The sequence below is a fragment of the Pipistrellus kuhlii genome, unplaced genomic scaffold, assembly GCF_014108245.1.
Source record: "Pipistrellus kuhlii isolate mPipKuh1 unplaced genomic scaffold, mPipKuh1.p scaffold_m20_p_136, whole genome shotgun sequence".
Taxonomy (NCBI): Eukaryota; Metazoa; Chordata; class Mammalia; order Chiroptera; family Vespertilionidae; genus Pipistrellus; species Pipistrellus kuhlii.
Window position 1 is genome coordinate 36,922 of NW_023425445.1, and position 21,183 is coordinate 58,104.

Here is a 21,183-nt window from a genome sequence, read left to right on the forward strand (position 1 = left end):
AATCTATTTTATTGGTTTTTTTACAGAGAGGAAGAGAGAGGGATAAAGAGAAACATCGATGAGAGAATCATCGATCAGCTGCCTCTTGCACACCCCTCAACGTACATGCCCTTGACCGGAATCGAACCTGGGGTCTTTCAGTCCGCAGGCTCACACTCTATCCACTTAGCCAAACCAGTTTCAGCAATATATATATATATATATATATATATATATATATATATATATATATAATATATTTTATTGATTTTTGCCCCCCTCCCTCCCATGCATACCCTCCCTCCCCAGAGTTTTGTGTCCATTGGTTGTACTTATATGCATGTATACAAGTCCTTCGGTTGATCTATTATCTCCCCCAGATCTTCCTCCCCTCCCCACTGTAATTTGACAGTCTGCTTGTTGCTTTACTGTCTCTATATCTATCTTTTGGTTCATCAGTTTATAATGTTTTTGTTTTGTTTTTTAAAGAGGAGGCATCCCGGGACCCAGGAGTCCCCCTCCCTCCTGAGAGGCTCACCGTGCCCGCTCCCCCTCCCACCCACCTCCAGGCAGCCATGGCCCAGCAATTTAAGAAAGCTGCCAGCTGCTCCGTCTGCTTCAGGTACTTCGAGGATCCGGTGAAGCTCCGGTGCAGCTTCACCTGCTGCCGCCGCTGCCTGCCCGCCCTGCCCAAGGCGCCGGGCGGGGAGGGGCTGCTGTGCAGCAACTGCTCCAGGGTCTCTCGGGAGGAGGACATCAAGCCCCACCGGGTGCTGTGCAGCCTGGCGTCCAAGATCAAGGAGATGGAGCCCCAGCTGACAGCCATCCTGCAGATGGACCCCCGGATCCGAAAGTTCCAGGGTGAGACCTCTGGGCCTCCCCTGGCGGCCGGCAGCCCCTGGAAGGATCCTTCTTCCCGGTATCTCTAGCCTGAGAGTCAACCTAGGAACCAGGAGGTCACAGGTCTGTTCCCGGTCAGGGCACAGGCCTGGGCACATGCAGGCTCAGTCCCAGGCTGGGGCGTGCAGGAGGCAGCTGATCCGTGATTCTTTCTCATCATAGGTGTTTCTTGCTCTCTCTGCTCTCTCTTCCTCTCCCTTCCTCTCTGACATCAATAAAGAGAAATATTTTAAAATGTTTGAAATTTATTTTTTCATTGGAACCAGGTTTTTAGGCAAATAAAACCCTGAGTCCATCCTAGACCTGGGCTCCTCAATATTTCCTTGCCCCACTGGAGATGGGCACAGGGAGAAACCTGCTTTTGCATAGACTGGATGTTACAGATCCTGTACCACTGAGAGCAGCCTTGTTATTGTTCATGTGTTTTTAAGAAAAAAAAATTAAATACTTTTATTGATTTCAGAGAAGAAGAGAGAGAGAGAAATATCAGTGATGAGAATCATAGATCAGCTGCTTCCTATACGCCACCCACTGGGGATGGAGCCTCCCATCTGGGCATGTATGTGCCCTTGACAGGAATTGAACCTGAGACCCTTCAGTCCGCAGGCTGATGCTTTATCCACTGAGCCACACCAGCCAGGGCAAGAAATATCTTAAGTGTTTTTTTCTATTTACTTTTAAATTACAGTGGGAAAAGAAATAAAATAAAATAAATTACAGTGGACATGTAATAGCCGGTTTGGCTCAGTGGAAAGAGCTTTGGCTTGAAGACCCTTCAGTACCCAAGTTTTATTCCAATGAAAAATAAATCTCAAACATTTTTAAATATATATATATATATATATATATATATATATATATATATATATATATATATATATATATATATATATTGGTTTCAGAGCGGAAAGGAAAGAAACATCAATGATGAGAGAGTCATTGATCAGTGGCCCCCTGCCGGGCTGTATGATAATTTTGAGGTCTATTTTTCGTGTGTATTCCTTACTAAGGAGAAAAGAAGTCCCAGCCCATGGGCCTGGGCCAGTGGTTGGGCATTGGCCTATGAACTGGTTCACGGTTGGATTGCCAGTCAGGACGGATTCTCAGGCTGTTGGCTAGGTCCCCCAGTAGGGGGCGTGCAGGAGGCAGTGATTCTCATGGATGTTTCTTTCTCTTTCTCCTTTTCTCTTCCTCTCTGAAATCAATTTTTTAAAAAAGTTTTTTAGCACAGCCCGTGTGGCTCAGTGGTTGAGCATTGGCCTATGAATCAGGATTCACAGTTCAATTCCCGGTCAGGGCACAGGCCTGGGTTGGAGGCTCCATCCCCTGTAGGGGGTGTGCAGGAGGCAGCCCATCCATGATTCTCTCTCATCATTGATGTTTCTCTCTCTCCCTCTGCCTTCCTCTCTGAAATCAATTATACACACACACACACACACACACACATACTGAGTGGCCAATTATGATCTCTGAACGCATAATAATCAGACCACTCAAGTGCATATCCTATAGAATAAAAGGCTAATATGCAAATGTCCCCTCAACCAAGAGTTCAACCAGCAGCAGGCCAGCCAACCGCCCATGTCCCCTCCCCCTGGCCAGGCTGGCCTGACCCCACCCATTCATGAATTCATGCACCGGGCCTCTAATATGTATATTTTAAAGGAGAGAAGAAAAGTCCTTCATCAAACCATGGAATCACTTAATGTCAAGGGAATACCTATCATCATTCCTCCCGTAGATACAATTCCATCAAATCTGGGGCCAGGGAAGTCTCCCCAGGAAAATGCCCGGGGAAGACGGGAAGTGGGGAGCCATGGCCAGGAAGGGGGCGCACCTGCTGACTCCATACCCCCTCTCCCCGCAGTGGACGTGACCTTGGACCTGGACACTGCCCACGACTACCTGGTCATCTCGGAGGACCTGCGGCGGGTCCGCATCGGGGGTGACTCCCAGGAGCGCCCCGCCCACCCAGGGAGGTTCAGCGACTCCCCCTGCGTCCTGGGCGCCCCCCGCTTCACCTCGGGCCGCCACTACTGGGAGGTGGACGTGGCGGGCAGCCGCACGTGGAGCGTGGGCCTGTGCCGCGAGGCGGCCCCCCGGCAGGGCGACGTGGTCCTGTCGGACGAGCGGGGCTTCTGGACCGTGATCTGCAGCGGCGGCAGGTTGGTGGCGGGCACCCAGCACCCGCGGGGGCTCCTGGTGCCGCCGCGCCTGCGCCGCCTGGGCCTCTTCCTGGACATGGACTTGGGGACCCTGTCCTTCTACCACGTGGCCGACGGGTCCCACGTGTTCACGTTCCCCGGCGTCCCGGCCGCCGAGCCGCTGCGCCCCTTCCTGGGGCCGGCGGGTTCCTCGGAGGACGGGGAGAGCTGGCTGGCCATCTGCCCCTGCGCCCCCGTCCCCGCGGGGCTGGGGTCCCTGGGCCGGGGTCCTGGGTTGGAGTCGGGGGGCGGGGAGGGGGACAGGGAAGCCCTGAGCTCGGGGTCCCGGGCTCCGGGGCCCGGGTTGGAGTCTGGGGGCGGGGAGGGGGACAGGGAAGCCCTGAGCTCGGGGTCCCGGACCCGGGCCCCCTGCGCGCGCGCGCCCCTGTGGCCCCGCGCGCCCCCCGTGGCGGCAGGAGAAGGAGGAGCCCCCGCGCGCCCCGCGGAGTGAGCCAGGCCCACGGGAAACCGGCTCTCCCCGTGGGTGCAGTTCGGTTCGGTCCGGTCCGGGTGGTGTCGCTGGGACCTGTGTGTCTTTTTAGCCAATAAACGTGTTCCAAACCTGCGGATCCCAAACGCCTCGCTCTTATTTCTCTGAAGTTGGTGCGGAGAGGAGGCTGGAGAGCAAATATTGATACAATGTGGGATGTGGCTCAGTGGATAGAGCGTCGGCCTGCGGACCGAAGGGTCCCGGGTTCGATTCTGGTCAAGGGCATGCACCTTGGTGGCGGGCACATCCCCAGTGGGGGGCGTGCAGGAGGCTGCGAGATTCTCTCTCATGGATGTTTCTAACTCTCTCTCCCTTCCTCTCTGTAAAAAATCAATAAAGTATATATTTTTTAAAAAAATTGTGGGATGTGCCCCGTGGGCTGGTGGGTCTTCCCTCCGATGCAGGAGCCAGCCCCGGGGAAACGGGGGAAACACGGGGGTGGGGCCTTCCCGTACCCGCCGCCCCAGTTCCATCCCCAGCGGGGGTCCAGGAGGGGGTAACCGGGCCCTGTCCCTCGCTCTCTCTGTACAGAGATAAGAAATAACACAAACCCCGGAGGGAGGATTAAAACACACGGAGCCGGGCTCCTGCGGCTCAGTGGGTGAGCATCGACCTAGAACCAGGAGGTCCTGGGTTCGATTCCAGATAGAGGGCACATGCTGGGGTTGCAAGCTCGGTGCCGGTAGGAGGCGGGCAGGAGGCAGCCGGTCCCTGAGTCCCTCTCACCATGGGTGTTTCTCTCTCTCTCTCTCTCTCTCAGAGAGAGAAAGGGAAGAAAGAAGAAAGAAAAGAAAGAAAAAGAAAAAGAGAGAAAGAAAAAGAAGGAAAGGAAAGGAAAGGAAAGGAAAGGAAAGGAAAGGAAGGAAAGGAAAAGAAAAGAAAAGAAAAGAAAGAAAAGAAAAGAAAGAAAAGAAAAGAAAAGAAAAAGAAAAGAAAAAGAAAAGAAAAGAAAGAAAACTGGGGGTGGAAAGCGGGTCGGCGGTGGGGAGTCAGTGTGCTTGTCCCGGGCGGGGTGGGGCGGCCTGGAGGCCACGGTGTGGCTGTCCGTTGGCTTCACTGACAAGCAGGGCCCGGGCAGCGCGCCCTCCGGAGGGGGAGCCGCCTCTGCACAGCGAGGGGGCCCGGGGCGAACCCGGATAAACACGTGGAAGGGCCCCGCCTCGCGGGAAGGACGGGGCACCAGCGGCGGAGGGAGCCGGCGGGGCTGCGCTCCGAGCCTGCGAACCGGCGGTCCCTCCCTGCGAACCGGCGGTCCCTCCCTGCAGAAGCGCCCATGCATTCCTGCGAGGCTCTGGCCCGGGGCCGGGGGCGTGTGGGGCAGGCCCGGGGGGGGGGGGGGGGCGGGGCGTGGGGGGGCAGGCCCGGGGGGGCCGGGGGCGTGGAGGGCAGGCCCGGGGCGGGGGGGGGCCGGGGGGGGGGGGCGGGGCGTGGGGGGGCAGGCCCGGGGGGGGGCCGGGGGGCGTGGCGGGCAGGCCCGGGGGGCGGGGGGGGCCCGGGGGCGTGTAGGCAGGCGGGAGGCACCGGGGGGGTGCGGGGGGGGGGGGGGGGGGGGCCCGGGGGTGCGTGTAGGGCAGGCCGGGGGGGGGTGGGGGGGGGGCCGGGGGCGGTGGGGGGCAGGCCCGGGGGGTGGGGGCGACCGGGGGCGTGGCCGGCAGGCCCGGGGGGGGGGGGGGCCGGGGGCGTGGGGGCAGGCCGGGGGGGAGGCGGGGGCGTGGGCGGGCAGGCCGGGGGGGGGGGGAGGGGGGGCCGGGGGCGTGGGGGCCGGCCGGGGGGAGGGGGAGGGGCCGGGGGGCGTGGCGGGCAGGCCGGGGGGGGGGAGGGGGGGCCGTGGGCGTGGGGGCCTGGCGGGCAGGCGGGGGGGGGGGGGGGGGCCGGGGGGCGTGGCGGGCAGGCCGGGGGGGGGGGCCGGGGGCGTTGGCGGGCAGGCCCCGGGGGGGGGGGGCCGGGGGCGTGGGGGGCAGGCCGGGGGGGGGGGGGGCCGGGGGCGTGGGGGGGCAGGCCCGGGGGGGGGGGGGGCCGGGGGCGTGGCGGGCAGGCCCGGGGGGGGGGGGGGGGGGCGGGGCCGTGGCGGGCAGGCTGGGGGGCCGGGCTGGAGGCTGAGCTCCCAGCCGCCGCTTGGTGCGGCCTCGGGCGCCCCCTGCTGGCTGCACAGCGCCCGGCCGCGTCCAGACCCTGAACCAGATGGACCCGGAGCCCCGCAGCTCCAGCCGCCAGGACCCGGGGCCGCCGGGCCGGAACCGCCCCCACCACCCCGGCCCTTCCCAGCCCATAGCGGCCGGCGGCCGGGCCCAAGCCCGACAGCTGACCCGCGCGGCCCGGAGGCCAACCGGAAGGGATAAGGCAGGCGAAGCGGAAGTGGGCCGGCGAGGCGGGGTGGCGCTCCCACAGGGGGACCGCGGGCCGGGCCGGGCCGGGCCGGGCCGGGCGGCGGCTCCGTGGAAGCGGCTCGGGCGGGAGGCGGAGGCACCGGCCCGCACAGGCCCCGGGGGAGGGACCTGGCAGACCCGCCGGGCCAGAGCCTGCAGCGCGGCCCCGCCTCGCTCCGTTCCGGCCTCCCCACTGCCTTCAGCCTTTGGTGCAGAGGGGAGGGAGAGCTGGTTATTGTCCTATTTTTAATGTTTTTTTATTGGTCACGGAGGGGAAGAGGGGAAGCATGGGTCGGCTGTGCCCTGCACGTCCCCCACTGGGGACCGAGCCCACAACCCAGGCATGTGCCCTGACTGCGAACGGAAGCCGGGACCCTTCAGTCCGCAGGCCAAGGCTCTGCCCACTGAGCCAACTGGCCAGGGCTGCTGTCCCACTCACTACCGCATCCATGGGCTGCCTCTGTGCGCCTGCAGGGATCGAACCTGCAACCTTGGAGCAGCGGCTGACATTCTCCGAGCTCCAGCCAGGGCCTCCGGCCTCCGCTTCGTTAAAGGCCCGGAAGGCAGTGCCGGCGAGCAGAGGCCTGGAAGCCCCGCCCCTCGCTAGGCCCCGCCCCCTCACCAGGCCCCGCCCCCTCACCAGGCCCCGCCCCCTCGGCAGCAGCCTCACTGCTCCCCCGGACCTCACTCCCGGGGCAGCACCAGGACGGCCTCCCCAGGCCCAGGAACCAGTCCCAGCACCAGGCCCTGAAGCAGCTTCTCCAACCAGCAGGTGTGCCGCGGCCTCCACCACACCCGCCTCTGCCATCACAGGCCACCCCACCAGCTGGTGATGTGCTCCGCACCTGCCCGCACCCACAGCCCACCCACAGCTCCGGGGCCGGACACGGGGTGCTGGCCCCACACCCCGGGCCTGGGGCGAGGGGCCCCCACATCCCGGGCCTGGGGCGAGGGGCCCCCACACCCCGGGCCTGGGGCGAGGGGCCCCCCACACTCCGGGCCTGGGGCGAGGGGCCCCCACACCCCGGGCCTGGGGCGAGGGGGCCCCCACACCCCGGGCCTGGGGCGAGGGGCCCCCACACCCCGGGCCTGGGGCGAGGGGCCCCCACACCCCGGGCCTGGGGCGAGGGGCCCCCACACCCCGGGCCTGGGGCGAGGGGCCCCCACACCCCGGGCCTGGGGCGAGGGGCCCCCCACACTCCGGGCCTGGGGCGAGGGGCCCCCACACCCCGGGCCTGGGGCGAGGGGCCTGCCGCAGGACGGACGGTGGAGCCACGCCCATGAGAATTGCCATTTATTCCCGAAGTTGCCAAAATCATCACCGAGGATTCACGGAGGATGTGCGGGGAGGAGGCGCGGCACTGACGGCACCGGAGCGGGAGGGGACGGGGCCTGCGTCCCTCCGGACGCCCTCGCCCACCCGCCGGCCGCTCTGGGCGGGGGCGGGGGCCGTGAGCGCGGAGGGAGCCGCCCGCACATGCACTCACACGGCTGTCCCGGCCACGGCCGCCCGGTCACAGGAGGAAGGGGTTAGTGTTGGGGGCCGGCGGGCCCGGGGGCAGGACGGGGGGCAGGCCGGGGCCCCCGCCCAGGGGGGAGATGTACGTCGGTGGCGCCCCCGGGACCGGGGGCCCGGGGCTGAGCCGGAGCTGGTTCAGGGTGAGCGTCGCAGGGGGTGCGGGCTGGAAGGGGTTGGTGACGGAGGGGCCGGCGGCCGGGGCTCCTGCAGGAGAGGTGCACAGCGCGGTCAGGCCCTGCCCCGGGGGCCCCCAGCACCCCTGCTCCTGCCCTGGGCCCCCCGCACCCCCGCTCCTGCCCGGGCCCCCGCACCCCTGCTCCTGCCCCGCCCCCCCCCCCCCCCGCTCCTGCTCCTGCCCCTGGGACCCCCCCAGCACCCCTGCTCCTGCCCGGGCCCCCGCACCCCTGCTCCTGCTCCTGCCCTATGGGGCCCCCAGCTCCTCTGCTCCTGCCCCGGCCCCCCCCCCGCACCCCTGCTCCTGCTCCTGCCCCGGGCCCCCCTCCGCACCCCTGCTCCTGCCCTATGGGGCCCCCCCAACTCCCCTGCTCCTGCTCCTGCCCCTGGGACCCCCCCAGCACCCCTGCTCCTGCCCGGGGCCCCCCCGCACCCCCGCTCCTGCTCCTGCACCCACCCACCCACCCCTGCTCCTGGCTCCTGCCCCACCCCCACACCCTGTCCTGCTCCTGCCCTGGGGCCCCCCCCCCAGCCCCCCTGCTCCTGCCCCGCCCCCCCAGCACCCTGACTCCTTGCTCCTGCCCCGCCCCCACACCCCTGCTCCTGCCCGGGCCCCCCCCCCCGCATCCCTGCTCCTGCTCCGTCCCCAGGGGCCCCCCCCACACCCCTGCTCCTGCCCCGGGGCCCCCCCCACACCCTGCTCCTGCTCCTGCCCCGGGGGCCCCCCCCCAGCAAACCCCTGCTCTGCCCCCGCCCCCCCTGATGCCTGCCACGGGGCGCCCCCCCCACACCCTGCTCCTGCCCCAGGGCCCCCCCCCCCCGCCCCCCTGCTCCTGCTCCTGCCCCGGGGGCCCCCCCCACACCCCTGCTCCTGCCCCGGGCCCCCCCCACACCCCTGCTCATGCTCCTGCCCCGGGGGCCCCCCCCAGCACCCCTGCTCCTGCCCCGCCCCCCCCCTGCTCCTGCCCCGGGGCCCCCCCCCCACACCCCTGCTCCTGCCCCGGGGCCCCCCCCCCCGCACCCCTGCTCCTGCTCCTGCCCCGGGCCCCCCCCCCCGCCCCCTGCTCCTGCTCCTGCCCCGGGCCCCCCCCCCCACACCCCTGCTCCTGCTCCTGCCCCGGGGCCCCCCCCCACACCCCTGCTCCTGCCCCGCCCCCCGCTCCTGCTCCTGCCCCGCCCCCCGCCCCCCTGCTCGGCGGCTCACCGCTGGGCAGGAAGGGGTTGGAGGCCTTGGCGCCCGGGAGCGCGGGGCCGGGCCGCGTCACCAGGGAGTCCAGGTCCACCAGGGCGGCGTTGGGCCCCAGGAAGGACTCGGGCGTCTTCCGAGTGGGCGGCGGGGGGGTCGGGGCGGCCTTGGGCGGGGGGCTCCCCGCGGCCTCGGGCAGAGCGCCCTCGACCCCGCTCATGTCGAAGGCGCCGGGGCTGCGGGCGGGCACCTCCCCGGCCAGCAGCTGCAGCTCCCCTGGGGGCGGAGGGCGCAGGTGGGGCAGAGCCAGGCCGGCAGGCGCGGGAGGGCGGGGGGGGGGGGGGGGGGCGGACACCCTGCCTCCTGCACGAGCCCCCGCCAGACAGACCCGAACCCGAGACCGACTGAACCCGGAGACCGACTGCGGGACCGTGCGCTCCACACACACACACACACACACACACACACACACACACACCCCTGGGGGGCGGGGGGCGGTGCAGGTGTGGGAGGCTGCGCAGGGCACACACGGGGAGGATGTCGGGGCAGCGAGGGGCAGGGAGGGGCAGGGAGGCCCACGTGCAGCTGGAGGAAGGCACCTCTTTGCGTTGCTGCCCCTTCCCCTCCAATCGGAAACCCCAGCACTTGGCACCTGAGGCTTCTGTTACTCAGGACCCGGACTCCGACCCTGCCTGGCGGGCCCGGGGGGGGGGGGGGGCCGGCGGCGGGGGGGGGGCACGGGGGGGGGGCGGGGGGGGCGCTCACCGGTGCTTGCTCCCTGAGGCCGGCAGGGCTGTGCGTAGTCGGTCGAAGTCGGAGAACTCGTCAGGCTCTGCGTCGAAGCCGACCACTGGGGTCACAGGCCGCGGGGTCAGGACGTACCTGGGCTCCCAGGGCCCCGCCCCTCCCTGCGCAGGGTCAGGGGCGCCGCCCGTACCTGCGGTGCCGTTGGTGCTGGGCTTGGCAGGGGACCCTCCCCAGGGGTCTGAGAAGGCCGGGGCTGGGGCCCAGGGGTCAGCAGCCGGGGGCCCACCAGCCAGGGCCCCACCTGGTGAGAAGGGGGCGCGTGAGGGGCTGGGGCACCCGTGGCAGGTGGGGTGGTCTCCTCGAACCTGTGGCTCCAGGCCCCCCTCCCCAGGCTCCGTGCCCGCCCGGCCTCCCGCCCGCAGCCCCACCCCTCCGCTAGGCTCCCATCGGCCGCCCCAGGCCGGGACCCGAACCCGGGACCCGGGACCCGGACCGGCCTGGCACTCACCTTCCGAGCTCCCCCACGGGTCAGGGGCGGCCCCCTCTCCAGCCGCAGGGGCCTGGGTCCCACCCCAGGGGTCGGCCGGGGGTCCCGCGGGGGCAGCAGGCCGCCAGGGGTCCCCGGAGGCCGGGGTAGGGGCCGGGCCGCCCCAGGGGTCAGCAGCTGGGGGGACAGGAGGTCCCCCCCAAGGGTCCGAGGCAGGGGTGGCTGTGGGGATGGCAGTGGCCATGGGTGCTGGGCCCCCCCAGGGGTCCGAAGCCGTCGGAGCCGCCGGGGCCGTGAAGACATCAGCGAGGTCCATGAGCGACGACTGCGGAGGGAGGGAGGGGGAGGGTGAGCGGGGCAGGACCCAGGGGAGACCCCACAGGGGGGCACCCGGAGACAGAGGCCGGCACCCTGACCCTGGAACCTGGGCCCACACCACGCCCCTACCACCAACCAACCCTCCACCCAACATCCTCTCCCCCACCAACGCCCAACACCCCATCCCACCCACACCCCCCCTCCCCCACCACCCTTCCCCCCACCCCTCCCCCACATCCTTCTCCTCCAAGCCCACACCCCTCCCCCACAACCCCTCTCCCTCCCACACCCCCCCCCACCCCCTCCCCCACATCCCTCCCCCAAGCCACCCCCTCCCCCCCCATCCTCTCCCCCAAGCCACACCGCCTCCAAACCCCACCCACCCCCACCCCTCCCCCCCACATCCTCTACCCCAAGCCCACACCCCCTCCCCCCACACCACTACCCAGCCCCCCATACTCCTTCTACCCAAGCCCCACCCCCCTCCCCCACACCCCTCTCCCTCCCCACACCCCTCTCCCTCCCCACACCCCTCTCCCTCCCCACACCCCTCACCCTCCACCACCCTCCCCCTCCAACCCCTCCCCCATCCTCCCCCCACCCCTCCCCCCACATCCTCTCCCCCAAGCCCCCACCCCCTCCCCACCCCATCCCCCGACATCCTCTCCCCACACCCCTCCCCCTCCCCCCCACCCCTCCCCCCCACTCGCCTCCTCCTGGCCCCCGGTCTCCCGCTTGCTCTCCTCGATGGCCATCTGCAGCCTCAGGTCGTCCCCGCGGCGGATCCGCTCCTCCTGTGGGGCCCGAAGGCGGGAGGTCAGCCCGGGGACCACGGCGGAGCCGCCCGCCCGCCCCGCCCGCCCAGACAAGTGACCGGAACTCAAAATGGGATGCGGACGACACGGACGGGGCGGGCGGGAAGGCGGCTGCGGACACAGGACAGGCCGGGAGGGGAAGCACAGGTCTGCGGGGGAGGGGAGGCCTCGCCGTCCGTCCGTCCGTCCGTCCGTCTGTCTGTCCGGCACCTGAGCGGGCGCCGCGGGGCCCCGGGCGCGGGCGGAGGCGCTCTGACCTTGTCGTGCTCCTCGCGGCTCAAACTAAGGGCCAGCTGGAGCTGGACGTCGTCCTCGGGGCCGCAGGACGGGGGCTGGGGGAGAGACGGCGTGAGGGCGGGGGCGGGGGCGGGGGGGAGGGAGGGAGGGAGGGAGGGGGGAGGGGGAGGGGGAGAGAGAGAGGGACAGAGAGAGAGAGAGAGGGAGAGAGGGACAGAGGGAGGGAGAGGGAGAGGGGGAGGGGGAGGGGAGAGAGGGTGGGGGGAGAGAGATAGAGAGGGACAGAGAGAGGGGGAGAGAGAGGGCAGAGAGAGAGGGGAGAGAGAGGGAGAGGGAGGAGGGAGAGGGAGAGAGAGGGAGAGCAGGGAGAGAGAGAGGGAGAGGGGAGGAGGGGAGAGGGAGAGAGGGGAGGGAGAGAGGGAGAGGGAGAGAGGGGGGGGAGAGAGAGAGGGAGGAGGAGGGGGAGAGTGAGGGAGGGGGGAGAGAGGAGGGCGAGAGAGAGGGGGAAGAGCGGGAGGGGGGGGGAGAGAAGCGGAGAGAGGGAGAGAGAGGGGAGAGGGGGGAGCGGGGGAGAGGGAGGGGTGAGAGGGGGAGGGAGAGAGAGGAGAGATGGGAGGGTGGGAGAGGGAGGAGAGGGAGGTGGGAGAGAGGGCAGAGGTGAGTGAGAGAGGGAGAGGGGGAGAGAGAGAGGGAGGGGAGGAGAGAGGGGAGGAGCTAGAGGAGAGTAAGGGGCGAGAGGGTGGGGAGACGAGAGGAGTGGGAGGGGAGAGAGGGAGAGGGGGAGAGAGAGAGAGGGAGGCGAGGGGGTAGAGTAGGGATAGGGAGAGAGGGAGAGAGGTGCGAGAGAGAGGGACGTGGAGGGAGTGAGAGGGGGGGAGGAGAGGGTGGAGAGGGAGAGAGGGAGAGAGAGAGCGGGAGCGAGGAGAGGGGGGAGAGCGGAGAGAGGCGAGAGACGGGAGGAGAGAGAGGGAGAGTGGAGAGAGGGAGAGGGGGAGAGAGAGAGGGATGAGGGATAGAGGGAGGGGGGGAGAGGGGAGAGAGGGTAGAGCGGGAGAGGAGGGCGGGAGAGGGACGGAGCGAGAGGGAGAGGGATGAGAGTAAGGGGAGAGAGGGAGAGGGACCGAGAGGGAGAGGGAGAGAGGGGGGGGTAGATGAGAGAGGGAGAGAGGCGAGGGGGAGGAGGAGAGAGAGGGGAGAGAGAGGGGGGAGGAGAGAGGGATGAGAGGGGGGGGAGAGAGAGGAGAGAGGGACGGTGGGAGAGAGAGCGAGGAGAGAGGGAGAGAGCGGACGGTGGGAGGAGAGAGGGGGGGAGGGATGGTGGCGCGGTGGAGGGAGAGAGAGGGGAGAGGGGGGGGAGAGAGAGGGGCGCGAGAGAGGGAGGGGGGGGGAGAGGAGACGAGATGGGAGAGAGAGGGAGATGAGGAGGGAGGGGAAAGGTGGGGGAGAGGAGGCACAGACAGATACAAGAGAGACTAAGATACAGAGACAGACAGACAGACTGAGACAGAGCCGAAGACAGAGAGAACGATCCCCAAACTGGGGAGGGGCGGGCTGAGCCGGAGCAGAACAAAGGCCTCGGGGTGGATGAGGGGGAGGGGAGGTGGGGGACCGGAGCCCAGGACGGGGGGAGAGGAGGCCCAGGACGGATGGAGAGGGACGGAGGGCAAGCAGGAGCCAACAGGGGGCCAAGGTGCAGCAGACAGGGAGACAGCAGGCCTGGAGAGGGCGGGGGCGAGGGTGGAGGCCAGGGGAGGCATGGAGATGGGATGGCAGAACGAAAGTCGAACCCCGAGGCGCCCCCGCCCCCCCGCAGGCCGGTACCTGGTCCGCCTCCTCCTTGCTCATGGCCAAGGCCAGCTGCAGTTGCAGCTCCTCCTCCCCGCTGCTCTGCGGCCAGGCCTGCTCGGCCTCCGGCGGGCCGCCCGCGCCCACGCGCCGAGAGTGCTGGGGAAGGTGGCGGTGAGAACAAGCGGCCAGAGGGCCCTGACCCCCCGAGGGGGCGGAAGCAGGGCCGCACAGCCCTGCCGAGGGGGCCTGGCGCCAGGCCTCGCCGGCCAGGCGGGCTGACGGGGCTGAGGCCGCGGGCATGCGTTGGGGAGCCGTGAGGAAGGATGGATGGACAGGCGGCAGAGGCTCAGGGGAAGGCACCGTGGGCTGGGGCAGGCGGACAGCGAGCCCGCCAGGCCACCCTGCCCCTGCCCCTGCCCAGCCCCAGGCAGCAGCGCCCACTCGGCGCTCCGGGTGGGCGGTCGGCCCCTCCGTGCCCAGGGCTCGGTCAGCAATCTGGGCCCGCCGGCCCAGCCCTCGCCGGCCGTAAGCCAGGGAAGGGTTTCACTGTTCCAGTGATGGGGAGAAAAAAGTCAAACGATGAATAATACCTCCCGTCCTGAGAAAAGCTCCCACAACCCAAGCTTCAAGTTCAAGGTCCCTGCGCCTGCGAGGTTCCTCAAGGCCAAGTGGCTGAGAGCCCTCCGCCCCTGCCTGGGCACCCGTGTCCCTGACCGCCAGTGGGTGCTGCCCCCGGGGCCTGGGCACCCGTGTCCCTGACCTCCAGTGGGCGCTGGTCCCCGGGGCCTGGGCACCCGGGGCCTGGGCACCCGTGTCCCTGACCTCCAGTGGGCGCTGGTCCCTGGGGCCTGGGCACCCGTGTCCCTGATCGCCAGTGGGTGCTGCCCCCGGGGCCTGGGCACCCGTGTCCCTGACCTCCGGCGGGCGCTGGGCAGAGCAGTGACAGCCCTCCCTACAGGCCAGGCTCCTATGGGCATCCGGCCCGACCAGGGGGCTGGGAGCCGCTCCCCTCCCGCACTGATGCGGGCGGACAGGGACGGCTCAGCGGGCGGCGGCTCAGCGGGCGGTGGCGAGGAGGGCGGAACCGGGGGCGGCGGGCGGGGGCGGGGGCGGGGGCGGGCTCACCCGTGGCGGTCTGCGCCAGCTTCTCCTTGGTCTTGAGCGCGTGGGCCCGCTCCTCGCGCAGCCGGTCCTCGTCCTTGAGCAGGGCCACCAGCTGCTTGGCCTTCTCCCGCACGTTCACGCCCTGGTCCTTGCCGTCGCGGTCCACGTACTGGAAGTCCTTGAGGGTCTGCACGGCGTACATGTTCTCCTTGCACTGCTGCGACACGCGCTCCGAGCCCGTCTTGATGAGGTACTCCATCAGCGTCATGGCCTGGGGGGGGGGGGGGCGCCGTCACTCGGGTCCCGGCCGGGCCCGCGGAGGGGGCGGCGCTGACGGGGGCTCGGGTGTCTGCCCGGGGTGACGGCCGCGGAGCAGCCTGCGAAGGGGGCGGTGGTGTGCCCGGCCGGAGCCACGTGCCCGCCCCCAGGGCGGCCCGGCCCCACCCGGCCCCGCCGTGAGGCAGACCCGGAGGCAGGTGGCTGCCGTCCATGCCGGGCCGCGTTCCCACAGGCCAGAGCCACCCTGGGCGCTGCCGCCCCTCCCGCCTGCCCCCTCCGCACTGCCTTCTCTCCGGCCCCAGCACCGCCTGTGCCCCTGGCCCCTGGGCCCGGCCCCTCGGCCCCGCCTTCCCCCCAGGCCTCCATCTCTGTCCGGTGGCTGGGGTGGAGCAGCCACAACTGCAAGTGTGAAACTTCACACCCACAGGCTGGCCAGCCACAATGGGGGGGGGGGGCCGGAGGAGGAACAGCTGGGCCTCTGCGCTTCCTGGTGGGACGGCTAACTGTCTGCTCCAGCCCCATTAGCTGGGCGGGAGGGGGGCCCCAAGCCCGCGCAGGGAAGCGGTGGGGGAGGGCCTGGCGCGGCCGCGAGCCCTGGAACCTGTGGCCGCTGCGGGAGCCGGTCCGGCCGCGGCAGGGCGTCCCGGGCCCAGGCGCGTCGCCGTGTTTGCCTCTGCCATCGGGTTAGTGTTTAACCGGCCTCCAGCTGTTTGCGAGGGAGAGGGAGGACACGGCACCCCGGGGGCGGGGGCGGGGGCGGCCCCCCACGTGACACAGCCCCTGGCGGAGGCGCCCGCCCGCCCAGGGGACCCACAAGTGCGGACACGGCTCGCCCGGGCCTGGGCGCACCCTGTGCGAGCGGAGCGACAATCTCATCCCAGGGCTGGGGACTCCGGATGGCGGTGAGGACGGTGAACCCGGAACCCACCCAGCCGCCCCCCCCCCGCCCCCGCCCTGGGTGAACCCGGAACCGACCCAGCCCCCCCCCACCCCGCCCCGCCCCGGGTGAACCCGGAAACCCACCCCCCACCCCCGCCCCGCCCCGGGTGAACCCCGAACCGACCCACCCCCCCCCCCCCCCCCCCCCCCGCCCCGCCCCGGGTGAACCCGGAACCGACCCAGCCCGCCCCACCCCCCACCCCTCACCCCCACGCCCCGCCCCGGTGAACCCGGTACCCACCCACCCCCCCACCCCCCCACCCCCACCCCCCGCCCCGGGTGGCAGGCTCCTGGGCACGGGCACGCCGCCATGTGTCACTGAAATTTCAATTGGCTGAAACCAGTGTGGCTCAGTGGATAGAGCATCGGCCTGCGGACTGAAGGGTCCCAGGTTCGATTCTGGTCAAGGGCATGCACCTTGGTTGCGGGCGCATCCCCAGTAGGGGTTGTGCAGGAGGCAGCTGGTCGATGTTTCTCTCTCATCCATGTTACTAACTCTCTATCCCTCTCCCTTCCTCTCTGTAAAAAATAAAAATAAAAATAAAGTTCCCAATTAAAAAAAAAAAAAAATCCCGATGGTTGTACTGTTGCTGTCTGGCTCATGGACTAGTGAGTTTGGCGACCGCTGCCCCAGCTGGTGTGGCTCAGTGGGCGGCGGGGGGGGCCTTGCCGGGCGGTGGCCCAGGTGCACCCCTGCAGGAGCAAGCGGGCCGCCCCCGCCCCTGGCCGCAGTGGGCAGAGGGGACGGCCGTGCGAGCGGCAATGACGGCCCCGCCGCCCCATCCCTCTGAAAGCAGCTGCCGAGCCCCGGGCTCCGGAGGGGAAGCACGCCAGCCTCCTGCCCCACAGGACACCCTGCACGCCCAGAGGAGCGCCGATAAAGTTTTATTTACAAACAGGCAGGGGCCGGATGGGGCCCCGGGGCCGTGTTTCGCTGCCCAGACCCCGCTTTCCTGGGGACGGGCAGATGACAGCCAAGTCCAGAGGGGCGCTGGGGCGCCCCGCCCAGGTCGGCACCCCTGGGGCCGAGCCTCTGTGCCTCAGTTTCCTCACCTGGAAACGGAGACGGGGAAGTGCCTCCACTGTCCCTTGCCTCGGGCGCTGGCCAGGAAGCCCTCGGACCCTCGTCCTGAGCTAGCTCCTGCCTCCAGGCAGAGGCTCGCCCGGGAAGGATCAAACGCTGACTCAGCGGTGAGTCAGGCCAGCTGCAGGCCAGTCCCGCCTGCCGGGAAGCGGCACAGGAAGCCGGTGAGATGCTCCCGGGACGCCACGTGCCCTGGCCGCACGCCCCCGGCCGCCCTGCGCTGCGCCGTGACCCGGCCTCCAGGGGCGCCGGCGCGCCCACCACGGAGCAGGCCGGCAGCCAGGCTCCGGAGGACCTCCTCACGCCTGGGCCGACCCTCCGCGGAGGGAGGCCCGGGGCCGGCAGCAGCGGGGCCTCGGCCGCCCCTTTCCCCGGAGCAGCAAACGGAGCCGGCCCCGGGGAGGGTGCGTGTGTGCACCGCTGGGCGCGGACGGCACCGCGGCCACCTTTCTCCAATGGCACGCTCTCCGTGCCGCGGCCCAGAAACGCCAGCCCCACGGCGTGCCGGCAGCACCCGCAGGCCGCGGCGTCTGAGCAGCCGGTCTCACCGGCAGGCAGCCCACAGGCCGGCTGCCAGCGAGTCCCTCCGCCCCCGCAGGGCCAGCCCCAGGCCTCGGCCTCCTCTCCCTCTGGAGAGCGTGCGGCAGCCACGTTCTAACGCACAGCTCCGTTCCCGCAGGGGCACGTGGCCACGTAAGCGCCCGAGGTCCGCCCGAGGCCCACAGCCCCCGGGGCTGCCCGCCCGGGGCTCGGACGCACACAGACGGGGCCCCGCAGGACAGGGGCTGCGGCCGAGGCCGGGCCGAGGGAACTGGAGGGGGGACGGACATGATGCACCTGCCCAGGCCTCCCGGTGCCTCCTGGAAGGAGGGGCCGCTCTCCAAGAGCAAGTAAAAACCGAAGTCTAGGACGCCACGCACGCGACGAGCGAGCGAGCGGCCTTCCAGGAGGCGCAGCCAGCCGGAGCCCCGCGCCCGCCCACGGGCCCCCACGCGCCCCCCGCCCGCCCGCCCGCCCGCCCGCCGCGGGCGCCCACCTTGTAGACGTGCCGCCAGTTCTTGCCGTGGTCGTTGAGCCGCTTCCAGATCATGCTCATGATCTCGGAGAAGGCGACGACGTTGTAGGTGAGGTCGGCGATCTCGGACATGAGCGAGCTGGACGGGCCCCAGGGGTCGTTGCTGGTGGCCTCGCGCACCTTGATCTCGGCCTCCGAGTAGTTGTGGACGATGTTCTTCATCTGGCGCCGCAGCGACGAGGTCGACATGGCGGCCGGGGCGGGCCCGCCGGGGCGTGGGCGGACGGGGCGGCTGGAGCGGACGGGTCACCGCATCTGAGGAGAGGAGGGGGCTGGAGACGCCCTGCCCGAGCCCTCCCTCGGGAAGGACGGGTCCCCAGTGACCGCCGCCCCGGCCATTTCGGTTCCTCAAACCCGCCCAGCCCCTTCCTGCCGGGGCCCTGCTCACTGAGGCGAGCGAGCGGGCGGGCGGGCGGGGGCAGCCAGCGGGCCCAGGGGACACCCCGGCCCAGCACTTCCTGCCCGCCACCTGGGTGGGCGGGAAGCCCGCGCCTCAGCCGTCTCCTCTGTGAAATGGGCTCCGCTGGGGCCAGAGGGAGCTGGAGCGGAGGGCCAGGGCGCGGGAGCCGGCTGCGTGCGGCAGTGTCTGAGCTGGGCCCCTGCCCTCCCTCTCCCCGTCACCGGTCACTCCCACTCGGCCCCAGGCACCACTTCCCAGACCTTCAGCAGCCAGACACCCCGCCTTCCTCCTCCTCCTCCTCCTCCTCCTCTGTCCTCCCTCCTCCCGGCATCCCTCCTCCCTCCGCAGTCACGCCGAGCCTGTGACTGCCCGCGTCTGCCGGACTCTGGGCTGAGGCCCACCAGCCCGGGGGAGACCTGGTCTGTCTGGACACTGCTTTTCCCAGGGGAGCAGCTGGCCCGGAAGAGCCTTTCAATAAACTGGAAGGAAGGGCAGGGGGAGCGGAAACACCTCTGGGGCAGGGTGGAGGGCAGAACCCTGGGCAGACGCAGAGACACGCGCACACACAGAGACACACACATGCAGGGACACACAGGCAGGGACACACACGTAGGGACACACAGGCGTGTGCACACACACATGCAGGCACACACACAGGCAGGGACACATACAGGCAGGGACACACAGGCGCGCAGGGACACACAGAGGCAGGCAGGGACACACAGGCACACACACAGGCAGGGACACACACAGGCAGGGACACACAGGCGCGCACACAGGCAGGGACGCACAAACACGCAGGGACACACAGAGGCAGGCAGGGACACACAGGCACACACACAGGCAGGGACACATACAGGCAGGGACACACAGGCAGGGACACACACAGGCAGGGACGCACAAACACGCAGGGACACACACAGGCAGGCAGGGACGCAGGCAGAGGAGGCCGAGGTGGAGGCGGAGGCGGATTGAGGCGAGGCTGGGAGAGATAAGGGAGCTCCGCCTGGCCGTCCTGTGCTCCGGGGAGCCAGAGTCCACTATCTCACCGAACACCCCAGGGCAGCTGTGCCCTCCCCGGCGCCTCCCTCGGGCCGGAGGAGGCTGAGTATTTCAGCCAAGGCCACCGCTGGGCAGGCCTGGGCCCCCCAGTGACGGCTTCAGATGGAGACCAGGGTGGCGGGGAGGGACCGGAGGGCGAGATCGGGCAAAGGGACAACCCAGCAGCAGCCCCTCTCCCGGCCCTGACCCCGCGCCCGCGCCCCTCCACGTGCTGGACACACAGTAGCTCAATGCATCCTCGCAAGCCCGTGACCCACGCGGGGGGGGGGGGGGGGAGCGGAGGGGGAAACCGAGGCCCGGGCGCTGACTCCCTCCCAGGACTCAGGCCTCAGCAGGAGCAGCCTGGCTCCAGAGCAGGCTCTGACCACCACCATCCATCGCTTTGGCACCCTGACGCCACGACAGACACCCACACACACACACATACACACACACAGACACTCGCTGAGCCCGCCCGCCAGCCGAGGACCAGGCCCTGGGGAGGGATGTGAAGAGCTGAACACAGATGGCCAGGCACACCTGGACCAGAGCTGATGTGGGAAGACTGGGAGGAGAGGGAGTGAGACGGGGGAGAGGGGCAGAGGTGGCGGGCAGAGGGGGCGGCCACCCACCGGCCGCGGGCACAGAGCCCCGGAGAGGAGGCGAGCGAGGCAGGAAGGGAAAAGCAGTGGCCGGGGACGGGCCAACGGGAGCGGAGGAAAACGGCACGAACAGGGAGCGGAGGGAATCTGGGCCCGGAGCCTGGCCATCTGCTCCCCGCACCTCCGCTGGGAGGCGGGAGAAGCGCCCACTGGCAGGCGCTGACGGCAGGCACATCCAGCGCTTGGCGGGGCCGCGGAGAGCAGGCGCGCAGGCTGTCCTCAGGGGAAACCCTGCACTTCCCCGAGGGGGGCATCGGAGGACCCCCCCCCCCACCTCAACACCGACCCCGACCCCCTGTGCTTACAGGGAACACGCAACCCGCTCGCCAAGGTCCCACCCACGCTGCTTAGCAGGAGACTAAGCAGGAACATCCCCCCATTCCATCGGAGTGGGGGGGGGCAGGACCAAATTCTCGGGGGGGGGGAGGGGGCCCTCAAAATGACCGAATCTCCATGGCAGGTCAGAGACCCTGCAGCGGGCTCCCCGCGGTCAACGACACGCTGCCTACGGCCGGACAGCGCCGGGCGCGTCCCCGGCACCCGCTCCGCCCGGCGCGCGGCGCTCCAGGCCCGGGCGCGGCGAGGCGGCGGCTCCGGGGCCCGGATCGCCAGCCCCGGCCCCGGGGCCTGGGGGCCGGCGGGCCGCGGAGAGGGGCTCGCGGCGGAGGGAGGGGGCGGGCAGGCAGGCAGACACTGGTGACCGCGGACACGGACGCCCGGGGCGAGCAGACACGCAGACCGGGCAGTGCTTTGGCCAGCGGCGCGGGCAAGGCCGGGCGGTGACAGGCAGACGCCGAGGCGGAGACGCGGGCGGCGCAGGCCCACCCGGCGCCCACACGCCCCGGCCGGGAGGCGCCCGGCCCCGGCCCGCGCCCGGCCCCGCTCACCTCGGCCCCTCACGCCGGGCTCCGGGGGGTCATGGCGGGCAGCCCCCTGCCCCGCTCGGCCTCGGTGTCGCGGGGCGCGCGCCGGGCCGCGGGCCGCGGAGGCGGGAACGCGCTCGGGCGGACGCGCGGACGCACGGAGGACGGCACGACGACGACGACGGCCCCGCCGCCCGGCGCCCGGGAGGGGCGCGGAGAGCCGGGCGGGGAAGGGGAGCCTCCAAGCGGACGGGAAGCAACCGAAAGAGGCGACGGACCGGAAGCGGAAGCGGCCGCGCGCCCCGCCCGGCGCCCACTACCGAGTCTGCGCAGCACCGGCTTCCTCCGCCCTGCCCACCGGCAAAACGTCACTTCCGGCGCGCGAGGCCGGTTGACAGGCTCCGCCAGCCTCACTTCCGCCCGCCCCAGGGCCCGGGAGGCCGCGGGTCCCACCCTGTCGCCGCCGCCTCCGCCCCGCCTGGCCCGGCGCCTGCACGCCGGCCGGGGGTGGCACCGCCTCTGGCAC

General features: G+C 69.9%; 2 protein-coding genes across 2 annotated transcripts; one reads left to right on the plus strand and one right to left on the minus strand.

The window, feature by feature from the left end:
• Positions 1-554: 554 nt before the first annotated feature.
• RFPL4A (ret finger protein like 4A) lies at positions 555-3,534 on the plus strand. The gene is made up of 2 exons (XM_036436424.1): positions 555-840; positions 2,747-3,534. Exons 1-2 carry the CDS (start codon positions 555-557, stop codon positions 3,532-3,534), a joined length of 1,074 nt encoding a protein of 357 aa, XP_036292317.1.
• Positions 3,535-7,354: 3,820 nt separating this feature from the next.
• Positions 7,355-20,832, minus strand: EPN1 (epsin 1). Its single transcript, XM_036436394.2, has 12 exons — positions 20,682-20,832; positions 17,653-17,946; positions 14,336-14,585; positions 14,249-14,250; positions 13,244-13,366; positions 11,443-11,517; positions 11,081-11,164; positions 10,074-10,377; positions 9,756-9,866; positions 9,591-9,668; positions 8,837-9,100; positions 7,355-7,662 (listed from the first exon to the last, which is right to left on the minus strand). Exons 2-12 carry the CDS (start codon positions 17,878-17,880, stop codon positions 7,454-7,456), a joined length of 1,728 nt encoding a protein of 575 aa, XP_036292287.1. The 5' UTR covers positions 17,881-17,946; positions 20,682-20,832; the 3' UTR covers positions 7,355-7,453.
• Positions 20,833-21,183: the final 351 nt, after the last annotated feature.